This window comes from Phyllostomus discolor, chromosome 1 (genome assembly GCF_004126475.2).
Source record: "Phyllostomus discolor isolate MPI-MPIP mPhyDis1 chromosome 1, mPhyDis1.pri.v3, whole genome shotgun sequence".
Taxonomy (NCBI): domain Eukaryota; kingdom Metazoa; phylum Chordata; class Mammalia; order Chiroptera; family Phyllostomidae; genus Phyllostomus; species Phyllostomus discolor.
The window spans coordinates 57,239,944-57,266,303 of NC_040903.2; the positions used below are offsets into that span (position 1 = coordinate 57,239,944).

At 35.2% G+C, this 26,360-nt stretch overlaps 1 protein-coding gene and 1 long non-coding RNA gene across 2 annotated transcripts in view; one reads left to right on the top strand and one right to left on the bottom strand.

Moving 5' to 3' along the window:
• Positions 1-26,360, bottom strand: part of MYO3A (myosin IIIA) — a 204,354-nt gene that overhangs the window by 172,818 nt on the left and 5,176 nt on the right. The window contains exons 3-4 of the mRNA XM_028507652.2: positions 13,275-13,379; positions 12,347-12,446 (exon numbers count right to left, since the gene is read on the bottom strand). Coding sequence (XP_028363453.1) covers positions 12,347-12,446; positions 13,275-13,379 — 205 coding nt within the window. The remainder of the gene's footprint in view (positions 1-12,346; positions 12,447-13,274; positions 13,380-26,360) is intronic.
• On the top strand, positions 4,127-25,582 carry LOC118500025. Its single transcript, XR_004902551.1, has 3 exons — positions 4,127-4,274; positions 23,366-23,369; positions 25,573-25,582. It is a non-coding gene; the product is annotated as an uncharacterized LOC118500025 (long non-coding RNA).

Here is a 26,360-nt window from a genome sequence, read left to right on the forward strand (position 1 = left end):
GTACTTAATACAGCAAATGAAAGTCAAGGTTATCTCCAGTTTTAACATTTAAGAAGTCCATGAGATGACACAAGGTAATTGATTCTATGCAACCACCACTTCTTTCAATACTAATGTGATTTCCCTTAAAAATCTGTCTTCTTTCCAGTCCACCTGGTGCTAGATCTTTCCCTTTCTTTAGTCAATTCTTTACTCAGCTCATATAAACAAAATGGTGTAATGCTTTCTCTAAAGACATCAAGGTTACTACTTGCTGCACTCTCCTTGGCTTTGAACACATGACCTATGCAACTAGAGCTGTCTGTACCTGACTTTGTGTTTGTGTGTATAGTACTGAACCTCAGTTATAGAGAGTTCAGTATATATAATTCTCCTCATTTAGGGTATTCTATCATCACTGATTTTTTTTTATGATTGTTCAATTACAGTTGTCCTCATTTCCCCCCATTACTCTCCCCTGCTCTACCTACCACCCACTTCCCACAGTCAGTCCTCCCCCCTGTTGTCTTTGTCCTTGGGTCCTTTATACATAGTCCTTTACTTGACCTTTCCCCTTCTTTCTCCTGTTATACCCCTTCCGGCTCCCCTTTGGTCACTGTCAGTTTGTTCTTTATTTCCATATCTCTGGTTCTACTTTACTTGCTTGTTTGTTTTGTTGATTAGGTTACACTTATAGATGAAGTCATATGGCATTTGTCTTTTACCACCTGTCTTATTTCACATAGCATAATGCTCTCCAGTTCCATCCATGTTGTCATGAAGGGTAGGAGCTCCTTCCTTCTTTATGCTGTGTGGTATTCCATTGTGTAACTGTACCACAGTGTTTTGATCCACTCATCTACTGATGGGCACTTATGCTGTTTCTAGCACTTGGTTATTGTAAATAGTGCTGCTATGAACATAGGGGTGCATGAATTCTTTTGAATTGCTGATTTAGGATTCTATATGCCCAGCAGTAAAATCACTGGGTCAAAAGGCAGTTCCATTTTTAGTTTTTTGAGGAACTTCCATACTGTTTGCCCCAATGGCTGCACCAGTCTGCTTTCCCACCAACAGTGCACTAGGGTTCCCTTTTCTCCACATCCTCGCCAGCACTTCTTGTTTGTAGATTTATTAATGATTGCCATTGTGACAGGTGTGGTATTTCATTGTGTATTTTTAAAGATTTTTTAATTTATTTTATTTTTAGAGAGGGAAAGGAGGGAGATAGAGAGAAACATCAATGTGTGGTTGCTGGGGGTCATGGCCTGCAACCCAGGCATGTACCCTGACTGGGAATCAAACCTGCGACACTTTGGTTCACAGCCCGAGCTCAATCCACTGAGCTATGCCAGCCAGGGCTCATTGTGGTTTTAATTTGCATCTCTATGATGGCTACTGATGTTGAGCATCTTTTTATATGTCTATGGACCATCTGTATGCCCTCCTTGGAAAAGTGTCTATTCAGATCCTTTGCCCATTTTTTAATTAAATGTGTTGTCTTCCTGGTGTTGAGTCATATGAGTTCTTTACATATTTTGGAGATCAAACCCTTGTCCGATGTATCATTGACAAACATGTTCTCCCATACAGTTGGTTCCCTTTTCATTTTGCTGATGTTTTCTTTAGCCATGCAGAAGCTTTTTAATTTGATGTACTCCCATTTGTTTATTTTTCTTTTATTTCCCTTGCCCTAGAAGATATAGCAGCAAAAATATTGCTACGTGGATATCTGAAATATTATTGCTTATGTTCTCCTCTAGGACTTTTATGGTGTCATGACTTATATTTGAGTCTTTTATCCATTTTGAGTTTATTCTGGTGTATTGTGTAAATTGGTGGTTTAGTTTCTTTTTTTTTTTGCATGTAATGGTCCACTTCTCCCAATACCATTTATTGAAGAGGCTGTTTTTACTCCATTTTATGTTTATGTTTCCTTTGTCAAATATTAATTGACCATAGAACATGGTCTTATATCTATGTGTCTGTTCTTATGCCAATACCAGACTGTTTTGATTACCATGAACTTCTAGTATAGTTTGATATCACATATTGTGATCCCTCCTACTTTGTTGTTTCTCAAGATTGCTGAGGCTATTCAGGGTCTTCTGTGGTTCCATATAAATTTTTGAAGTATTTGTTCTAGATCTGTGAAATATGCCATTGGTATTTTAATAGGAATTTCATTGAATCTATAGATTGCTTTAGATAGTATGGACTTTTTAATGATGTTAATTCTTCTAATCCATATACACAGTATATGCTTCCATTTATTTGTATCTTCCTTAATTTCTTTCTTCAGCATTTATAGATTTCTGAGTGTAGGTCTTTTACCTCCTTGGTTAAATTTATTCCTAGGTACTTTATTTTTCTTGTTGCTACAGCAAATAGGATTCTTTTCTGATATTTCATTGTTGGTGTACAAAAATGCCATAAATTTCTGAATACTGAATTTGTACCCTGCTGTTTTGCCATATTCACTTATTAGGTCAAGTAGGCTTTGGGGAGACTACAGTGTTTTCTATGTACACTATCAATGTACACTATCATGTCATCTGTAAATAATGACAGTTTTATTACCTCCTTTCCAATTTGGATTTCTTTTTCTTGTCTGATTGCCATGGCTAGAATTGCCAGTACTATGTTGAATAAGAATGGTGAAAAAAGACACACTTGTCTTGTTCCTAATCTTAAGAGGAAAGCTTTTAGTTTTTGCCCATTGAATATAATGTTGGCTGTAGGCTTCTCATATCATGTTCTTTTATCACGTTGAGGTATGCTCCTTCTATTCTCACTTTGCTAAGTTTTCATCATAAATGGGTGATGGATTTTTTTCAGTATCTATTGATATGATCACATGATTTTTGTCCTTCATTTTGTTTATGCAGTATATTACATTTATTGATGTGCACATATTGTACCATCCTTGGATGTCTGGGGTGAATCCCACTTGATCATGGTGTATGATCTTTTCAATGTATTGCTGAATCTAGATAGCCAATATTTTGTTGAGGACTTTAGCATCCCTGTTTATCAGAGATACTGACTACTCTGTAGTTTTTTTTCTTTGTTGTGTCTTTATCTGATTTTGGAATTAGGATGATACTGGCCCTATAAAAAGAGTTTAGGAGTTTTACCTCTTCTTGAATTTTCTGGAATAGTTTATGTGGAAAGGAGTTAGTTCTTCTTTAAATGTTTGGTAAAATTCACCTGGGAAGCCATCTGGTACAGAGTCCTGGCGTGCCAGGAGTTTTTTTATTGTTGCTTCAATTTCACTGGTTGTTAATGGTCTATTCAGGCTTCCTGCTGCTTTTTGATTCAGTTATGAAAGATGGTAGTTTTCTAGAAATTTGTCCATTTTGCCCAAGTTGTTGAATTCTTGGCATATAGTTGTTCATAGTAATTTTTTACAATCCTTTGTGTTTCTGTGGTATCAGCTGTAACTTCTCTTTCATTTCTAATTTTATTTGTTTGGGTCCTCTCTCTTGTTTTCTGGATGAGTCTGGTTAAAGGTTTGTCAATTTTGTTTATCTTTTCATAGAATCACCTCCTAGAGTTAATGATCCTTTGAATTTTTTTTAGTCTCTGTCATTTAATTCTGCTCTGATCTCTATTATTTCTTACCTTCTACTTGTTTTTGGCTTTGCTTTTTCCATTTTAAAGTTATTTATTTTGTTTTTAATCCCTTTTAAATTATTGTTCAAGTACAATTGTCTCTATCTTCCTCCTACCACTCTCCCCCACCCCAGCCACCCCCACTTCCCACCCTTCATCCTACCCCCTTTTGGTTTTGTCCATGTGTCCTTTATAGATGTTCCTGAAAACCCTTCCCTACCATTATCTGCTCTTTTGTTATTCCTCTAGTCCTTGTATATGCTGAGTTAGGTTGTTTATTTGAGATTTTCCTATCATCTTCAGGTAGACCTATATTGCTATCAGCTTTCTTCTCAGAACTGCCTTCGCTGTGTCCTATATGTTTTGGGATGTTGTGTGTTTATATTTATTTGTTTCCTGATGCTTTTTGATTTCTTCCCTGATTTCATTGTTAATCTATTCATTATTTAATAACATGTTATTCAGTCTCCATGTATTTGAATGTTTTTGAGTTTTTTCTTTAAGGTTGGTTTTTAGTTTCAAGCCATTGTGATCTGAGCACATGCTTGATATGATTTCAATTTTCTTGAATTTATTGAGGTTATTTTGTGTCCTACCATGTGGTCTATCTTTGAAAATGTTCCATGTGCATTTGAAAAGAATGTGGATTTTGCTTCTCTTGGGTGAAAGGTTCTGCATATGTCAATTTAGTCCATTTGATTTAGAGTGTCATTCAATGCCACAATATCCTTTGCCACAAAAATGCCACAAAATCCTGTTGATTCTTTGTTTGGAAGATCTATCCATTGTTGACAGTGCGGTGTTAAAATCCCCTATGATGACTGTGTTGCCGTCAGTCTTTCTTGAAGTCCTCCAAGATTTTTGTTATATATTTATGTGCTACTATGTTGGGTGCATATATGTTTACTAGGATTATGTCCTATTGATGGATGACCCCCTTAAGTATTATGTAGTGATCTTCTTTGTCTCTTTTTATGTCTCATGTTTTGAAATCTATTTTGTCTGACATAGGCATTGCTACCCTTGCTTTTTTTTCTTGTCTGTTTTCTTAAAATACTTTTTCCATCCCTTTGCTTTTCAGTCTGTGTAGATGTTTTGTTCTGAGGTGGGTCTCTTGTAGACAGCATATATATGGGTCATGACTTTTTATCCATTCAACTATCTTATGTCTTTTGATTGGAGCATTTAACCCATTTACATTTAAGATTATTATTCATTGCCAATTATTCCATACCTGTGTTTCCCTCTCTCTCTTCTTCTTCTTATACCAGTCCCTTTAGGTTCTCTGTCACTGCTGGCTTGGTGGAGATGTACTCTTTTAGCCTTCTTTTGTCTGGGATGCTCTTTATTTCAACTTCCATTTTAATTGAGAGCCTTGCTGGATAGAGTAGTCTTGGTTGTAAGTCCTTATTTTTCATTACTTGGAATATTTCCTGTCATTCCCTTCCGGCTTGTAGGGTTTCTGTTGAGAAATTGGCTGATAGCCTCATCAGAGCTCCCTTGTATGTTACTAGCTGTTTCTCCCTTGTTGTCTTTAAGATACTTTGTCTTTAAATTTTTCCTTTTTAATTATGATGTGCCTTGGATGGGCCTCTTTGAGTTCATCTTTATGGGGACCATAAGTGCTTCCTGAAATTGTGTGACTTTTTCCCTTATGAAATGAGGGAGGTTTTCTGTCATTATTTTTTCAAACAGCCTTTCTATCCCTTGCTCCTTTTCTTCTCCTTCTGATATTCCTATGATGTGAATGTTGTAATGTTTCATGTTGTCCTGAAGCTACCTTAAACTATCCTCATTCTTTTTGAATCTTTTTTTTCATTTTGTTGTTCTGACTGGATGTTATTTTCTATTCCAGCTTGCTGATTTTGTCCTCTTCTTCATGTAACCCACTTTTGATTCCTTCTAGTGTATACTTCATTTCAGATATTGTATTCTTCATTTCTCCCTGGTTCTTATTCATAGCTTCTGTGTCCTTTTTCATGCTGCTGTAGTTCCCACTAAATTCCTTGTACCTCCATAAAGTTCCTTGTAGTTCTCACTGAGTCTCTTGAGCATCCTTATAACTATTATTTTGAATTCTATGTCCGATAAGTCATTGGCCTCAATTTCATTTAGCTCTTTTTCTGGGGATTTCTCCTTTCCTTTTGATTGGAGGTTATTTCTTTGTCTCCCCATTTTGGGGGACTCTTTTTTTTGTTTCTTTCTGCATGTTAGAATGCTCTGTTTTGACTGTCTTTCTTTGTGGAGTGGCCTTCTGTGGTAGGAGTTTTGTGGGACTCAGTGATGCAATCTCTTTAATCTCCTGATCTAGATGCTCTAGTGATGCCCTTTATTCAGCTTATGTGGGCTCTCTTATTGTACTTGGGCTTTGATTATTGATGGCGCAGTTTTGACTATTGATTGTTCAGTTGTTTTTTTTTTTTTTGTCAGAAGATCAGTTGGGTGCTAGAGAACTCAGCTTCCACCTATTTAGCTGCCGTCTTCCAACCTCCCTGTTTGGTTGATATGTTAGCCCTTGACTGGATCAGGGCCTCCATCAGGAACCTGACATTCTGTCCCTGCCAGTTCAGCTATGATTGCCTGGAAGATACTGTAGTTGTGGGTGAGGTTTGAGCTCAACATATTACTTATATAAAGCACTAGCTTTCAAATTTTCAAGATTTATTCAACTACCTGATATATATATTTTACATATATATTATAATATTTAGACATGTATATATACACAAACATCTTTAGAATTCTCTGTTAATTCTCCAACTCTACTGCATGGTTAAAAAAAATTTTGACATTAAGTTCAACCTTAGAGAAAAATTGGCAAGAAAAGCACAAATAATTTTTATCTAAATCATTTGAGTGTAAGTAGGTTACATGATGTCCCTTACCCCAAAATACTCTAGTGTGTAATTGCTACAAATATGGGCATTTCCTTAAACACCCATAACATGACTCATTAAGTCAGGAAATTTTAACAGATATATTTCTACCATCTAACCTATAGACATCATCCAAATTTCTTCAAGTGTCATAAATATGTTCTTACAACAAAAGGATCCAAAGCAGGATCATGTGTTGAATTTAGTTGTCATGTCTCTTTGATATCCTTTAATATGGAGCAGTTCCTTAACCTTTCCTTGAATTTTATGACCTTGACATTTTTAAGCTCTTGGGTTTTGCTTCTTTTCATTCATTTATTCATGTAGGTATGAAAATATAGATTAATGGATTTCTATTTCATTCAGTGTGTTACCACTGTTACCATAGTTACTATCATTTTGAAGCTCCAAGATGTGATCAGTGAGAATAGCTTCAGTTTGGCTTCTGTATACCTTTTGACATGTCTCTATCATTCTTTGAACATTTCCTTACTTTTGGCACATTAAGGTCCAGGTTCATCTTGTATAGCCCTGAAAACCAGTCTTTCTCCAAGAATCCTTGCTTCTTCTTAGTTAGGAATTATATTTAAAATCTGAGTTAGCTACTTGATGTGCTTGCCTTTGAGGCATCAATGCTTGCAAGACTTCTTAGTGGAAACATCTAGGTAGCATGTATACACACATACACCCTCACACATGCTGTATTTATTTTGACAATATATCCATCTACACATATTGAAAACCACAAGTTCACATTGACCTCTCTGATTCCAATCCAACACCATTGGGTTCAGTTTTTTTTCCCTTTTCATTTGTTATTCTTTTCTCCAATGGTAAGAAACCTGGTTCCCACTGTCCCTATTATTTTTTCCTGATTGTATTAAGCCCCCCTTTATGCAACCAAACTCTTGTCTCCATCTTGACTACTGTGCAGATGCCTCTGTTACTTAGCTCAGATTCTGACAACCTGACTAGGATCACCATAGTCCTCCTAAACAAACTCTCTCCTTGTCTTATTCAGGGACTCAATACTCATCCAAGCCACCACTACCACCACCCTCCCAACACGAATGCCTCCCTCACCTGTTTCACATCCAACCACATGCTACACCTTGCACTTCATGCTTGCTCTACCTCACCTAAAAGCTTTTGTTCTGGATTACTTGAGAAGAAAGGAAGGAATAAAGGGAACTTCAAAAATTTTAAGTTCAGATGTAATTGCCTTACTTGATACTAAAAAGTGGGTCTTAATAAATAAATCACAACTTCTCTTTGACTTATATTACTCATTGGAGATTTGGTCTAAATTTGGGCATGTGGGTAATAAGAGATTTAAAGCCATAAAATATTCTGTCGTAAGAACAATGTATAAATAAATCACATGAAGTACATTCTGTACTTTCATATTGAAATGTTAACCAACCTATCAGAAATGAAATTCCCCAGAAAGAAATCCACAGAAATGAGAACCAAGAACTGCCCTTCAAATTTAGTCTCTCACTTTTTTATTCTGGACAAGGGCTGCTTTTTCAGACATTGGTTGACTTGCCTGAAGGGGGTTGCCTCCTGGGAGGTCATATTATTTATTGATTGATCACACACCAGTGACTGCTAATGTATTTCATTAATAACATTTACAAGCTCACTTGTCTTTTTGCTCTCTGAGGTGTCTAGTGGTTCTCTGTGAAAGCATATCCCACTTAGCAAAAAACCCGAAAGATTTTCTTAACTAGTATTACCAAACTGAATCCAAGTTTTCGTGTAATTAAATAAAAGCTTGCTATTTAAAGTAATACTGAATTTACTATAGCAAAAGTTTTTAAAAAAAAAAACAGAAAGAAGCATGTCTTTTAGGAACTCAAATAATTTTCATTAATTATAATGAAATTATATATAATTTATAACTAATCATTATATAATGTATAATTAAATTATAATTTCATTATAATAATTTGCATTATTTAGCAACTATTTAATAAAGTACTTATTTACTATTTATTGTGTACCTACTTTGTGTATAACACTGAGCTGGTGGCTACATGAGATTATAATTTCATAATAAGGGTAATAACTCAGATATTTAAAAAATTATAAAATGTCAGTAACTTTACTAAATAGTTTTGTATCTCCCCATTTACTCTTCATAGCAATCAACTGTATGGCTTTTAAAAATACTTGTAGATGAGCAGATTGATGTCCTTAGAGTTTTTTAGTGACTTTCTCAAGGTCACAGAATTGTGTAGAAAATCCTACTTCTCATTCAATTATTCAAGAGTATTTATTGAGCCCTTTCGATATGCCAGTACCAGGCTTGGTTCTAGGGACAAAGTGATAGACCAGATGGAAAGCCCTGTCGTCATGAAGCGTATAGCTTGGCAGAGAAGGTGGTCAAATTAAAAATATGGTTACAATCAAGTGTGACAACTGGCTAGCTACACAAAGTATAGGTATTAGGTGTTAGGAAGGCACTCAGCTGGCAAAAAGAAGTTAGCTGTGTCCTTGGAAGTTCTCTCTCCAGATGCTAAAGAAGTTAGAGCAATTTAGGCAAAACTTTTTCAACTGATAGCCTGGGTCTTGCTACAGATTCCTATTTTCTAATGTTAAAAACTGAACATTATCTCACTCATTTTCTTGCATTCCTTCTAGAATAAACCTTAATCTCACCCTAGACAGAGAGATGCCTCAGTCAGACTGAGGTGAAGATCATATTTTTAGATGGGCAAAAGTGGAACTCATGCTAATAAATTTTGGAGTACTCCTGAAAGTACTTGGAAGTAATCAAATTTTCAAGTACTCTGAAGGGCTCAACTACATGTGCCAGAGCCCAAACTGAGAAAGAGTGTGGTACATTTAATGAACCGAGAGAAGCTGACCAGGCTTTTAGACAACAGGGGCGAAGGTACCTTACAAGCACCAGAGGTATAAAAAAGTTATCACTCACTCAGTGCTTAGTCTGTGCCAGCACAGAGGACCATAAGGAAAGTCCTTCCCAAGGGCTAAGAAGAAGCAGCTGAAGAGAATAGTGAGCAAGAGAGTGGCTGGAACATGTGTGTTTTCTGAAAGGGTCCCTCTGGCTGCAGTGTGGAAAATGGACTGGGAGGAAGAGAATGAGACTAGATGCAGGGAGGTTGGTAAAGTGTAACTACAGAAGCCCAGAGGCCCAGGTCAGAGATGATGGCTGGGACTCAGGAGGAGCAACTAAGATGGAATCTGAGGCTATACGTGCATACTACAGAGCCTGAGTTTTCTGACTCAGTATAGATGAGGGTGAACACAAGAGAAGTCTCAAGGATGAGTCTAAGATTTATAGCTTGAACAACAAAACAGACATGACAATTCTCTAAGGCAAGAAATTCTTGATAGGGAGCAGATTTTTGGGGATAGATGAGGTGGTGGAGCTTGATTTTGGACATTTTCAGGACTGGAGGCCATCCCAGTACAGGTCTTCAGTACCCAATAATGAGCTTACCATCTATTTTACGAGGCAAGAAATTCAAATAATGTGTATTCTAAAACCTTTACATTTATCTATAGTCTTCTCTAAAAAATTGATTTAATCATAAAATGAGGACATTGATTTTCAGTTTGATTCTGCAGTCTGTGGTTTACCACATCTATTCCTTCTGCCCTTGAGAAGTTTGATAATGCATGCACCTCTGTCCTCAGATTTTAATTCATATGAAAACCTACAAATCATTTTAGGTGAACTGAATCCATGTCCTTTTACAATGGAAGACAGAAATATACACATTATCTTACATACAAACACTAGCACTTTAGTATGAGACCTAGGAACACATTTAACAGGCAGGGACCCTCTTCTAAATGCTGCTGAAAGTTAAGTCTTTAAGTCAATTAATTTAAAACCAAAGCTCTTATTTTTGTCAGCTTTCCAACTTATGACTACCTTATAAGATATCACATAAAGGGTCACCTTATTTATTATCTGGGCATATGTTTTTAATCTACATTACTTTGAAGGATATCCCAGGAACTTGTACTTCTCAAAACTACTGGTTTACTGAGGTTTTCTTTCATGACTGAGAAGCTGTTCACTTATACTTCCTTAACACTTTTGTCTAGGGTATATATGCTGTAACCACTTTTTAGAGCAAGAGAATTAGTTAATTCATGAGATATCCAGTTAAATATTAAATTATCCATTTGGGTCTGTTAGAGGGGAGCCAGAATTATTTTCTGAGGAGAGTCAGGGTCCACGGAACAGTGAAGAGCATTGTGTGTGTGTGTGTGTGTGTGTGTGTGTGCACGTATGTTTAATTTCAGGCACAATTTATTATTAGTATCCTAACCTAGCCAAATTGTTCAAATACACAGCTTTGAACTCAACTAGCAACACAGACTACCTGTGTCCCTGTTATTAATCAGGAATAAACTGTCAAACTCACAGCTGCTTGGTAGTTTTCAAAAGCTCATCTGAGGAAAAAGAAAAGGCATATGCATGTTTGTTTGAAAGATATGCTAGTCTGCCAGTTATCCATTCCTCTCTATAGATAGTCTGAGATTCATTCCTAAATTAAACTAGATCTTTAGAGAACTACATAAGAGGGTATAAAAAAATTCATTCCTAAAATTAACCAATGAACTTCTCTTAGCTTCAGTTTCCAAAATGCAAAATGAAAGAAGATTCATTCATTCAGTGATCACTCACTGAACTACTAATATCTAAAATGTTGGGTCGATAGAATAAGACATAGTCCCACTGCTCAAACACTAGTTTATCTATCTTTCTAAGTATCTTTTTTTATGATCAAAGAGATCATTATAATTCTATGTGACAAACACAAAAATGGAGAAATATATAATGTACAGAAGCACACGGAAGGGCACCTTTCCCAGCCAGAGTGCAGGGCAAGGAAAGAGGAAGAATGATGGAAGGACATGGAGATGTCTTAGAACAATTATGCCCACCCTTACAGGATTTGGGTATTATTAGTAGGGATCTTGTGAGAGGAGGTGTGGGAGAGCACTGTCAAAACAGGTAAATCACCACCCAGATGAAGAATACAGGTATCAGCTAGGGTGCCCTAGAGTTTAAGACACAGAAACTCCAAGTTGGCTTACTAGTAAATATGAAAATTCATTATCTCACATAACAAAAGGTGCAGAACTAGGGCAGGCTCCAAAGTTGGTTGATTTAGTAGCTTGATTATGTCATCAAAGACCCTTGTTCTTCCTGTCCTCAGCTCTGCCTTTCTCAGGGTTGGCTTTCCACTTGAAATGGAACATCTCATGGCAGAACAAGGTGGCTATAGCAGTTTAGGCATCACAGTAAGACACAGAGGGTCCCGAGGTCCCGAGGAAGAAAAAGACCATCTTTCCCTTGTGCCTCCTTCTCAGGAGAGAAAAAATTTTCCCAGAGACTTTTGAAGATTTCCCCTCCCATTTCAAAATCCTTGATTTGAGCACATGCCCATTTGTAAAGCAATTACTGGTAAAGGCTGTCACATTTTAGGCTTAGGGTAATCATTTGGGATGCCCTCTATTTTAGGGAATCAACCACACACACACTGCTATAGTGGTGTTATGGGCACGAGCTAGCTGACTTGAAAGAAAACACTCTTTTGGGAATCACACATTTGCCAATTTTTTTAATAGATAGATTTTATTCTGATAGCTGTAATTACAGTTCTTGTTTGTCAAAATGAAAACTGAAAACAAGCATATGAAAACAGTTGATTACTAATTACATATTGAAAGCCAAGTTTTAAAAAATTTCTGCACTTTCTAACCTCAAGGAGATATAGCTTTTTCCTCTACTTTCAATGTCTGGAAAGAAAGGCAAATGGAAAGTGATCAAATCATATCATACTACTCATTTTTGTAGTCCAAACTCATGCATTTCAAAAAAAACTTACCAAAATCTACCAGTTTAACTCCACCTTCAGTAGTCAACAAGATGTTATTTCCTTTTACATCACGGTGGATAGTTTTGTTGTTATGCAAATGCTGAAGTCCCTAGAATGTAGAAGATATTTCTTTTTATTTTATTTTATTTTTCTATTTTTTTTATCCTTACCTGAGGACATGCTTATTGATTTCACAGAGAGGTAAAGGGAGCGAGGGGAGAGAGAGAGAAACATTGATGTGAGAAACATTGATCAGTTGCTTCTTGCATGCCTGAACAGACCAAACCTGCAACCTAGGCATGTGCCCTGAGCAGGAATTGAACCCATGACCTTTTGACTTAAGGGATGGTGCCCCAATCAACTGAGCCATACCAGCCAGGGTGAAAATATTTCTTTTTAAAGAAAGGATCAAACAAAAAAACATTTTTTAGATGGATGCATTTGTGCAAAACCAATAGAAACACAGTGAAAATTAACATTCAAGCATTCTTCAATATTTAATAATGAATGAGTCATATAAAATTATGTCATTGACATTTTGGATTATATAAAAATTCCTAAAAGTGGGCATGCCCTCAGCTTTTATCAAATATTTTATTAAAATGTGTTGTTCTCAAAAGAAAACATTCTATATACTTATATTAAATACTAGCAACTAAAAGCCTCACTCTTTGTAAAAAATACGCATGGTCTACCTTCATCATAATCACAATCTCAGAAATACACTTAGGAGATCAGAACTCAAGGTTCTACTGACACAAGGAGGGTAGATTTCTAATGGAAAGAAGATTTAGTGTGCTAAACATTTTAGATTTTGCATATATTCTTGCACCAATACATACTAATGTAGTAATAGTTTTCTAAAAATATGATCCACATTTTTCATTTAACTAGAACTGCCTCATAATTAATGCACAAACAATTTAAATTGCCTTACCATTAGTGCTTCACGTAAAATATAGGCAATTATGGGCTCGTTCATTCTTTTACCCTTTTTCAGAAATCCTTTCACAAGATCAGTCACTGATCCTCCATTGCACAGCTATAAAAGAATATTTCAAGATTAATATTAAAATGAATATGGTATTTTAAGTACTTGCTATAAAAGGTTTCCCCAAAACATTTTTAAAAATTGTCCCTTTTTTTTCTTTCAAGTGATTATTTTCATCATCCTTTTGGTTTCATAGACGAATGAACATATCCTTTGTGCCAGGCATATTTCTAATCCATTTATATTATTATCTCTGTGACTCACAATTCTCTGAAATAGGTATTATTATCATCACCATATTAAAGAGGGGAAAACTGAGGTACTAAGTAGGAAAGTAACTTGCAGAAGGCCACCCAAGCGGTGACAGAGCTAGGACATGAACTCAGGCAGTCTGACTGTGGAGTCGACACCACACTGCTTAGTGACCCTGCAAATGTGCTTCATGGGCTGGCTGGCTGATCCAACCATCGTGTAAGATGCTGTTTCTATAAGGGAAAGCTTTAAAATATAAACTTGAACTTACAAATGAACAACTGGATGGAGCCCCACTTATAACCAGTGTCTTTCTACATTCGAAGACATGAAAAACCTGTGTTTTCTTCTATATCAAGAAGAGGGAATGCCCTCTAACTGGACGGACAGCACAGTGGTCTGCTGTGGCAGTAGAGAAGTGTCAGCATGATCGGTTCACGAAATGACTCAAAACTGACTGAAAAGAAGTTAGAGCCCTTTACATTGCAAGGTATTTATTTAAAGGGATGAAGTTTCAAGACCAGTTTAAAACTTTCTAAAAATCACTGCAGAGAGGCTAACTGTCTTTTCCTGTTTCTCCAAAATCTGCCTCTCCATGGCTGCCTCTTCTGTGGTTGACTATTATGTTAATGCAGAATAAGCAGCTAGAATGTTATGGGGGGAATAAAGGAACTCAAAGAATGCTCAGTAAATAAAAATTTTAAGTGAAATGTAAGTACTAATGCAACTATACAATTTACACTAAGCAGTTCAAGTTTTACTTTCTGACATCAATTTTTATTTAAAACAGTTACTTTCCCCATCCGTTAAAGTTTAGAATACATAATTTTTAATAATATACATACAGTAAGGTATATTGAAGTATAAGTTACATATAATAAAATTCACCCAATTTAGTATACAATTTTGAATTTTGACAAATGTATTGGGTTGGCCAAAAGTCCATTTAGTTTTTTTTTGTAAAATAAAAGATACATTTTTCATTTTCACCAGTAACTTTATTGACTTGGATATTTTAAGTGTGTCAGCTATCTTCCTCTATTGGCGTCTAGTGGGTAGACACCAAGTGTGCTGCTAAACATCTTTCAATGCATAAGACAGCCTGACAGCAAAGAATTATTTGGCCAAAATGTCAATAGTACCAAGAAACTCCAAAAACCACTTTTGACATCTTTGATCAGTCACAGCCCCTTCTCCATACACTGCACAAATCAGTTTTTCATTTCAGTTGTGCTTTTACCTTTCTTGAAATAATAAAGCATAATGTGCCAAAAATGTTGTGTATTTTCTTCCATCTTCAATATTAAAATGGCATTAAAAATGCATGCTGATATGATAGCTGTCACAATACAATGTAACAAAATTGTTTGAATGAAATTAAAGACAACTAAGCACTGCTAGAATCATCTTATGGAAAAAAACAAATAAAATTTTTGGCCAAGTTGATATTAGTCACATAACCACTACCAACCACAATCAAGATACAGAACAAATGCATCACCTAAAAATCTTCCTTCATGTCTCTTTGTAGTCACACTCCTCCCCTACCTATTGGCAACCATTAACCCACCTTATGTCCCCATAGTTTTTGACATAGAAATTGAATCATAAGTGTGCAGCCCATTAAATCTGCCTTCTTTGACTTAGCATAATGAATCTAAGATTCATCTATGTTGTTGCACATTCCTTTTTTTCACATTTTTTACTGTTGTTCAAGTACAGTTGTCTCCATTTTCCCCCCACACATCCTTTTAAATGCTGCTTTAATAATATTGTTTTTGTCTGTTGTGATGTTGAGTATTCCATTAAATAGATAAATCACTGTTTGCTTATTCATTCACTAATTGAAAGATATTTGAATTGTTTCTAGCTTTGGGCAATTATAACTATTAAACATTCACATATAGGTTTTTATGAGAATATAATTTTCATTTTTCTTGGCTAAATATCTACGAGAAAGAATGGCTGGGTCTAATGGGTCATATGTTTGATCTTCTAAGCAATTGCCAAACTATTTCCCAAAGTAGCTATACCATTCTGTATTCCCACAAGCAGTGTACGAAATTTTTTCTGTAGTTTCTTGAGAAGTTTTATAGTTTTAGGTTTTACACATTGGTAGGTCTATGATCCATTTTGAGTAAATTTTTGTACATGGTGTGAGGTTTGGATTGTATGTAAATGTCCTGTTATTACAGTTCACTTTGCTACTAGTCAAAAGTTTCTAAGAACCAGATAATACAACTCTGCTTTGAGTTTAAAATCTAGTTGCCAACACCAAGAAGAGAGGAATCTTAAATATATGTTATTTTACTTATACAAGAGTGAAAGAAGGCAATCTGAAAAGGCTACATACTGTATGAGTCCAACTATTTGACATTCTGGAATGTTCTTTAAAAGAATAAACTGAAGTGTGATTTTCTTAAACCAGAGCTACACTAATTAAATAACAGAGCAGCACTGAAAATGAACTCTACTTAAGCTCTCGTCAAACATTAAAAAAAGAAACCCTAAATCAAAAGGGATGATATTCTATAAATAGATCATTATAATTAACCTCCAAAGTCAGCCTTTATAATTTTTCTAAATGTATTCTGTCTTTACCATGTTAAAAGAGGATATGAGATTTTTTTAACTGAAATTTCTGAAAAAAAGGACTAATATCTGCAGTTGGCATCTCTGTTTTTTGCTGTTTTTCAATTGTTTTTGTTTATTCTAAGAATACTCAAAAGCCATTTACTTAGTCTACAGTATTCCATGAAAGGTTACAAAAACAAAAACCTTTATTTACTAATATTCATTCTAGTTTTTACTTTACTTATTTTACAAGTGTTTTTGCAGAAACTAATCTTTAGCAAATGCCCACTAGTGAAAATTTTGTATCATATGGTAAGTGTGTATATGATGTTACAAGACTGCTGTGCTGTTTCTAAGTAAGGGCATCATTTCACACTGCCTAAGCAATGTATAAAACTTCTATTTGCTTCGCAACTTCAAAAATATTGGGACTAATAGTTTTTTTAATTTTAGCCATTTTAGTTGATGTGTACTGGTAATCTCACTGTGGTTTTAATTTGAACTTCTCTGAAGACCAGAGACATTGAACATAAAGTTTTTGTGAGAGTCCACATTTTTTGCTCACTTTAAAAAAATGGGTAAATGGGGGGAAGGCAGAAAACTGTATTTGAACAACAATAAAATAAATAGAAAAGGAAATTAAGCAAAAAATGGGTAAATGCACTTTATTAAGTGAAATTTCTATTTCTAGTTTTCTGAGAGTATCACTAATGGGTGCTGAATTTGGGTGTATTTTTCATGATTTTCTTCTCTTTCTCTTCATACAGTGAATTATATGATACAGTGAATTTCAATATTTAACAGACTTACTTTAATGTTTTAATAAGCCAGCATTACTGGGATTAATCCCACTCAGTTATGATGCATTAAACATTTTCTATATATTACTGGGTGTGATTCGTTAAGGATTTTTGCATCTATGGTCATGCAGAATGTTAGAATATAGTATTCTTTTCTTGCAATATCTTTATACTCTTTTGTCAGTATGATGCTGGTCTCACAAATGAGTCAACAAGACTCATTATTTCTTTTTTAAAGATTTAATAGGACATTTTTCCTAGGATGGTGATGTGAAGAATTCTGTAGACCCATTATCCAGTGAAACAACTATACCTGGCAAAAATTATAAAAATAAACAGCCATTTAAAATCTCTGAAATATTATAAGGGCATATAGCAAGTGAAGAAACATTCAAGAATAAAACTAAATCTTAGTAAGAGCAGCAAAAGTCTGGGACACTAGAGCCACTCTCCCCACCTTTGACCAGCACAGTGACAAAAGCTCTACTCTGGAGAAGTGATTCCAAGAAGATGGGGTTTCCTCTTCCCCCAGCTCCCATCCAAGGCCTACAGAACCTTACTGAGACAAACAGACCACCAGCATTTCTCACCTTCTCCCCAACTCTGTGTCATAGAACTAAAACTCAGGTGTGTGTAAGAAGCTCCTTCTACCCAGCCCCCATCCATAAAATTGAGCTGTAACTCAAGAGTGGAAAGCCAAGAATAATAATGGTCAACACTGACCTCACACCATGGCGAAGACACAAATTAAGAAGACCAGAATCTACCTCTCTGGTCTATAACCCTGATAATAAAACAGAGTGTCTCTCCAACAGATGGAGGCCACGGTTCCTGCTGCCAACTCAAGAATAGTGGCTTAGATATTTTGCCCAGGGAGAGAGGCAGGCCATAAAAACAGAGAGCTCCAAAACTCTCCTCAAGGGACTTGACTTTATTTGGGAGAGCATATGAGATAGTTCAAGCATAGGCTACTCTTAAAAATAGTGGAGACCTAGGTAATTACAAGGAGGTTGGTAGCCGCATGAGAGCAAGCAGCTAACCATAGACAAGTTGGCTTGGAAGAGAGATTCAGAAAAGAAACAGGTAAGAATATGTTGCCTGGGGTCAGTATCAGCTTTGAAGACCCCAAAGACCAGCCTTAAAAAACAACCCATTCAGAGAGACCTGAATTTAACTGGACCAGACTGTGAATCAATTTATAACCCAGACTCTGACCAGTGTGGCTCAGTTATTTGGCTGTCATCCTGCAAAGCAAAAGTTTGCCAGTTTGATTCTTGGTAAGATCACATGCCTGGGCTGCGGGTTCAGTCCCTGTCAGGGAGCATAGGAAAGGCAACTAACTGATCAATGTTTCTCTCTCACGTTGACGTTTCTCTCCCTCTCTTTTTCCCTCCCTTCCCTCATTCTAAAGATAAAGAAAATCTTTTTTAAAAAAATTATACTCTAGGACATACATTGTGGAAAACAATGAAGGAAGTTCTTGACAATTACTGGAGCCCATAGCTGGATGTTATATCAACAGAGGCACACAGCCTAATAAAAAGATCAGAGAAAGATACAAATGAAGCCCTGTTAAAACCATTGTCATCCCAGGGTGACTGTGAACATGCCCAAGGCTGTGACCTTTGAGGAGCAACATCAGGGGCTTCATATTGTGGGGGACAGATTTCACTAAAACAGTCCAGCTAAGTCACTAAAAAAATAAACAAGCAATAATAACATAAAGACCCCCTTCCCCAGGGAATTAATATCCAGAGTTCCTGCAGTATATTAAATATATGGCATAAAATGTCCAGTTTTCCATGAACAAAATGATGAGGTGTGCAGAGAAACATGAAAATCTCATGCACTCAAATGAAAAAAAGCAGGCAACAGAAACTGCCTGTGGGAGGGCCCAGATATTGAACTTAGCCAAGACTTCAAAGCAGGCAATAGAAATATGTTCAAAGAACTGAAGAAAAACATGCTTTAAGAAGTGAAGAAAGGTATGATGGGAATGTCTCATTAAATGGAGAATACCAATAAAAATACAGAACTCATAAAAAAACAAAACTAAGGCCCTAGATGGGTAGCTTGGGTGGTTAGAGTGTCATCCCAGTATGCCCTGCTTTCAGGTCCTGGTCAGGGCACGTACAAGGAGGAAGCAATGAATGTGTGAATAGGTGGAACAACAAACTGATGTTCCTGCTTCTCTCTTTCACGCCCTCTCTTTCTCTAAAATCAATAAACAATAATTTTAGGGAAAAAATTCTGGAGTTAAAAAGTAGAATAATGTAAATGAGAAATTCACTAGAAGAACTCAATAGTAGGTTTGAAGTGGCAGAAGAAGAAATCCACAAATTTTAAGAGAGAGCAATAGAGATTATGAAATATGAAAAAAGAGAAGAAAGAATATCTTCATTATATGAAGTCTCAGAGAAATGTATGCATACCAACATACATGTAATGGGAGTACTGGAATAGAGGAGAAAGAATACAGAGCAGAAAAAATTCTTGGAAGAAATAGCTGTAACTTCCCAAATTTAATAAAAAATATTAATCTAAACAACCAATTAACTCAATTAACTCAAGTAGCAAAACAAAGAGATTCACAACCAGTCACATAAAATAGAACCATTGAAAGCCTAAGATAAAAAGGAAATACTGAAAGTAGCAGGGGAAAAATGAATTCTCATGTACTAGGGAACCTTAAGATTAACTACTGACTTACAGAGGTAGTAGAGGCCAATAGGAAAAAGGATGACATATCCAAGTTGCTAAAGAAAAAAGTGTGCACAAAAATCTCATATTCCAGCCAAACTATATTTCAAAAGTGAAGAAGAAATACATTTTTAGATAAACAGAACTCAGAGAATTCATTGCTATGAGATCCACCTTATAAGAAATACTGAAGGAAGTTATTCAAGCTGAAAGCAAGTGATCATAGACAGTGCTTTCAATGCAAATGAGAAAATAAAGAGCACCAGTAAAAGTAATGATCTGATTTAAAAAATGCATATTTTTATTAACTGACTTAAACAACCACTGTATAAAACAAAATGTACATAATTGCATTGTTGGGTCAATAGTATATAGAAATGCAAAATGTTCAACAATAAAAACATGAAAAAAGTGAACTGGAGCAAAGCGGTACTTAAGACACCAGATGGTAACTCAAATTTACAGAAACATTAAAAAAACTAGAAGTTTTATTTTATTTTATTTTATTTAAATTTTTTAGCTTTTATTTTTTATTTCTTTTTTAATTTTAATTATTGTTCAAGTACAATTTTCTATCTTTTACTCTCATCCCAGCCCACCCACCCAGCCCTCCCCACCTCCCTCCCATTTCCACCTGCCCCTAGTTTTTGTCCATGTGTCTTTTTTACTTTTTCCTGTAAACTCTTCCCCTTTTCCCCTGAAATTCCCCTGAAATTCCCTCCCCTCTCCCCTTTGAACACTGTCAGCCTGTTAATAAGAAGTAAACATAACAAAGTTGATTATTTATATTTGCTTTCCTCTCAGATTCTTCAAAATACAAAACATTATATACAGTAATTATAAATATATTTTGTACCATTTATTCATACAATATATATAACAACAAAGCACAAAAAGGAGAAAGGTGAAATAGAATTATACAGGAATAATATTTCTATATGTCTTTGGAATTAAGTTATAAATACTTGATAGAATTTGCCAGTGAATCCACTGAGCCTGGTATTTTCTTGTGGAAAGATTTTTAATTAAAAATTAAGTTTTTTATTAGTATAAAGGTATTTGTATTTTCTATTTCTTCTCATCAGTTTTAGTTTGTCTTTTAAGAAGGACACAAGACAATAGACTGCCAAATATATTAATATAAGGTTGCTCAGAATATTTTATTACTAACATATGAATATCTGTAGATTCAACTGTGATTTTCTCTATCTGATCCATAATATTATTAATTTGTATTTTCTAGACCTGTCTAGAGATTTATCAAGTTTATTATTAAAATTTTCAAAGATCCAACTTTGTTTTTAATTCTATCGTTTTTATTTATTTTCTATTTAACTGATTTTTACTTTTGTATTTCTTTTTTCAGCTTACATTGGATTCAATTTGCTTTGATTTTATTGGCATCTTAAGGCAAAAAAATTAGTGCTGTGGTTTAACATTTTTATATCTTACAATGTGATCACCCCTCTAATTCCAATAATCACCTATCACCATGCAAACTTGTTACAATATTATTGACTATATTGTCCTTCACCTTTTTCACCCATCCCTCTACCCCTTCCACTCTGGCAACCATCCCTTTGGTCTCTGTTTCTAAGTCTGTTTTTTTTGTTTGTTTGTTTTGTTTGTTCATTTGTTTTGTTCCTTTTAGATTCCACATAGAAGTAAAACACCATATGGTATTTGTCTGTCTCTGTTTGACTTATTTCACTTAACATTATACCCTCTAGGTCCATACATGTTGTCACAGTTGGTAAGATTTCATTCCTTTTAATTGCTGTGTAATATTTCACTGCACACATATACCACATCTTCTTCCTCCATTCATTTATCAATAGACACCTAGGTTGCTTCCATTTCTTCACTATATAAATAATGCTGCAATGAACATAGGGGTGCATACACTTTTTTAAGTTAGTGGTTTTTTTCCTTTGAATAAATACCTAGAAGTGGAATTCCTGGGTTATATGGTAGATCTATTCTTAGGATTTTTTTTTTTGAGAAATCTCCATACTGTTTTCCATAGTGGCTGCACCAATTTGCAGTCCCATCAACAGAGCAAATGACTCCCTCTTCTCCACATCCTCACCCAGTACATGTTATTTAGTTTTAAATTGTCTTCCCCTACCATTAGCCTGTAAGCTCCATGATGACAGAGTTTGCCTTGTTCTCTATTGAATGCCCCTGAATCTATCAAAATGCTTGAGCCAAAGTAACAGATGATATCTATGGAATACATAAACAAATGACTGGGTGGATAAACTTAAGTTCTGGACACTTATGCATGGATGCACACACATACAAAATGGCAAGGATGTCTTTTCACAAGGTACATAAGGGACATCTTCAAAGTATGGTATGTTTGACTTAATTCTAATAAAATATATTAATGTACAAAAATCTGTATTTTGATCAGGTACAGATAAGATAAATGAGGATGGTCATCATCATCATCTAATAGATGTTTCCCAATGTGGAAGTTTCATAATAGGTAAAATTTTCATATTATTTTTCTAGTGTATAAACTAGAAGCAGTATTTTTAAAGCATTATTGACATACAATATAATTGGCTTATTTGAGTATGTAGTTTGATGTATTTTGGTAATTGTATACAATTATGTAACCAGTAAATCAAGATATAAAACAGTTCCATTAAATCAAACTGTTTCAAAATTCTTGGGAAAACACCAATAAACATTGGTAATGTTAGGAATAAGAATTCTATGATAAAATCCAGAATAAATAAATCTAATCTACGATTAAAAAAGAAAAGAACTTAGAAATATTTAATATGCATGATTTACCAAATGGCATAACATCTCAGGCAACCTCATATTTTCCCCCTGAAGTGATACTATGAACTTGCACTCCTGTTCAGACAGCAGAGGCTTTTTCAAGCACTGAATTACTCTGAGAGAAGAAAGACAAGGAATACTTATATATTTAATTTATATTTCCAGGATTACATTTCAACTATTCTTCCATACTGCCCTTTAAACAAAACATAAAATGAAATGACTCTTGGTAATTGGCTGTCTGTTCTGTTGTAAGTACACCAAATAACAGCATTTTATATGAGAGCTGGAGACTGGGGTTCCAGCCCAAGAACATGAAAGGAAATCATCCTGCCACTTGTACTTCTCCACTGTGACTGTGTGTGGCCAAAGCGGAGAAGGAGCAATGCTGTCCTGTCAGAGCCACTTGGAAGCCAGCTTCCCACTTCAGCCCTGCACCCCCCTGACCCCTCCCACACATACAAGCCTGAGTGACTGCATGACTCCTCTGTGTACATGTTATCTCCAGGGTAGTGATCTCAAAGGGTTAATAGCTCAACAAATAGAAACCATTCATTCATTTCCCTTCTATCATCCTATGTTTCCTTTCCTCATGACAGATTACTAGGTGTAAGTATAATGACAGAATAAAGCCCTGGCTGACATAGCTCAGTGGATTGAGAGCAGGCTGTGAACCAAAGTGTCACAGGTTTGATTCCCAGTCAGGGTACATGCCTGGGTTGCAGGCCATGACCCCCAGCAACCGCACATTGATGTTTCTCTCTCTCTCTCTCTCTCTCTCTCTCTCTCTCTCCCTCCTTTCCCTCTCTAAAAATAAATAAATAAAATCTTAAAAAAGTATAATGACAGAGTAACTAATAATGCATGACATATGAAAGTAGTATTTGTCTGTGAAAAACACTTCGATTACCTGAGATATGTATTGGAGAGGCTTCCAAATACCACTTGTAATTTCTAGTTTTTGATCCCTTGAAAGGGATAAAATTTCAAAGTGAAAAACTGCCATAATTGGAAAGCAATGTCACTATTAAGAATGAACAAATCAGGACCAACTCAGACAAATTACAGAATGCAGTCTGTAGCGCCACTGTGAAAGGAGCAATTATACCTCAGATTGGTTTATGAGGGAAAGAGTCTTTTAACAGAAAGATGTCCTAACTCTGTACCTTTGCTCCATTATGGCTGGGGGCACACTAAGCAAATAGTCCCTGAGAAAGAAGACTGGATTGCTTACAGATTTAAAATGTAGATGCTCATCCAACAAAGAAGGGGAAAATTACAGCTATATCTCAGTTTTTCCCTCTGTGCTCATCATGACATTTAACTCCATTTGACTGTTTTAGTCTCCTGATTTCAGTGATAAGCATATGCAGAAAACTAACCAATTCCCACCTTCCTATATCTCCCTTGCCACTGGCCCTCAAGTGTATACATCAGGAGTTAAAGGAAGCACAAACCCAAAAGAGGTACAGTAGTTTCCCTCTTTATTGGCAGTTTCATATTCCAGAGTTTCATTAGCCACGGTCAACCATGGTCTGAAAGTATTAAAGGGAAAAGTCCAGAAATAAACAATTCCCAACTTTTAAATTGCATGCCATTTTGAGTAGTGTGATGGATTCTACTGCTGTCCTGCCCCAGCAGGCCAAGACATGAATCATCCCTCCGTCCAGCATATCCATGCTGCATATCCACAGTACAATAAGATATTCTGAGACAGGGAGAGAGGAGAGACCACATTCACATAACTCTTATTACAGTATATTTTTATACTTGTTCTATTTTATTATTAATCATTTTTATTAATCTCTTACTGGGCCTAATTTATAAATTAAACATTATCATAGGTAAATATGTGTAGGAGAAAACATAGTAATTTAAGGTTTAGTATTACGCATGACTTCAAACATCCACTAGAGGTCTTAGAACATATTCCCCATGGATAAGAGGGACTACAGTATCTACATTTCACTAAGCACATCAGCCAAAAGATGCGACAGCAATAGGCAAAATTAATATAAGTATGGTACCTTAATATGAGACAGAGATTAAAAAAGTAGTTCTCTCTTTGTGCCTTCATCATTAGAAAAACCTAAAGTGTTAACTGACAGTAAAGATCTCCATAGACTTTCTCTAAAAATACCAAATCAGATCCCACAGCAGAAAATGTTCTATTTCTTCTCTTAGTAGGTCATTTCATTACAACTGTGTAACTGGAATTTCGGAAGGCTAACAACTAGTGCTCTTTTACTAAGTCAGGGCAGCATTTTTAGTCTGAAAATAAATATATAGAAAATTTAGGAGGAAAGAATTTCCAAAAACAGGCTTGTATATTATTTGTCTTCAAAACTTATAACAAGATGAAGGAAAAAATACAAGAAAGAAAAAATTGTATCAAAGTGAAAGAAATCATTTAAAAAATCATAATTAAATAATAGAGAAAACAGACTGCCCAAAAAGATCTGCATACACATAATTCTTCTTAGGATTTTAATTCTAGATTGCAATATAGATAAAAAGACTTTTCATGGTAAAAAGTCACTGGACAGGATTTGGTTGAAGCTGGTAGGGAGCCTGCCCACACGCCAGACTGAATAATGAGGGGTGTGGCTAATGGCTCAGTCCCTCCAGGACACATCTTTATGCAGACTCACATGGGAAACCAAGCATTGTTAGCATGACTCTGTGGGTAACGTTACAGCCTTTCTCTGGCCACTCTTTTGGTACCCTCATGCAAAATAATTCATTTGGGCTTTACTAAAATAATAGATATAATTAACAGTTATTTTGTAGAATAAAGTACTGATGTCACAAGCCAATTTTCTGAAAGTGCCTCTAAAGCAGCAGCTGCATCATTTATGTTTATAAATCAGGTAATTGTACATCTAGCCACTTACGTGTACATGTAGTCTGATTTGCATATGTGAATCAATTATCTTATATCTAGTTGGCCAACTTCTTGCTTTCTTTATTCATTTTTCCCCTACCTCACAAGTTCAGATAGGTTCTATTTCTGAAATCCCATTGTAATAAACTACCATTTATTCTTTTTTTCTCAAAGCCATTTAGGGATATTTCCAATACCTCCACCTGATAATAAGATATAACGACAAAGCTCAGAGAAGCTGCTAAGTCTCTATTGATTCATTACATCAGGGAGCTGCTTCATTTGTACAGGATGTTCAAAATCATTTTAATCAATCTTTCCTGCCCTCTGAAAAAAACATTTGACTATAACCAGGAGTCTCTAACTCTTACCTAATTCCACATGATAATAATGAATGACAGTATAATTGGAATAGGGATTTGATTGTCATAAAAGACAATGATTGATCTCCTTCAATAGTGTTAAAAGTAAAGATTTATATCTTGTGTTCTTGCCCATATAGGCTTACATTATGCAGAATGCCTAAATCTCCTTTCTAATGCTAATCTGCCAATGATTCTGCATGGAAAAAAGTAAAGATGCAATTATTGAAAATGTTTTGAAGGATATAAAGATATGAAATTTTATTCAAGACTACACTAAGGGTTTGCACAGCATTACATCTCAAATACACAAACACAAACATGAAATAAACCCTTAAAATCTCCATTAAGTCAAAAAGGTTTAAATTTATAATTTATATTTTATTACTTAGGTAATTAAGTTTATATGAGTAAAAGTTTTGTTTTGTTTTAATGTGTGAGTTAAGTAAAAAATATAAAGCCATTTAGAACTTAATCAAGAAATAAAAATTAAATCTGAAATCATAAGTTGCCTATTTCTAAAGAACACATTAGTTATTTCTAAAATTTTAAACTTCTATAAAATAATGTAATACAGTTTAATATTTTAGAAAGATTCTTGAAAGCACTATTTTATAATTTTGAAAGGCTCTATGGCTGAATGAAAGGTGGCAGATTAAATATA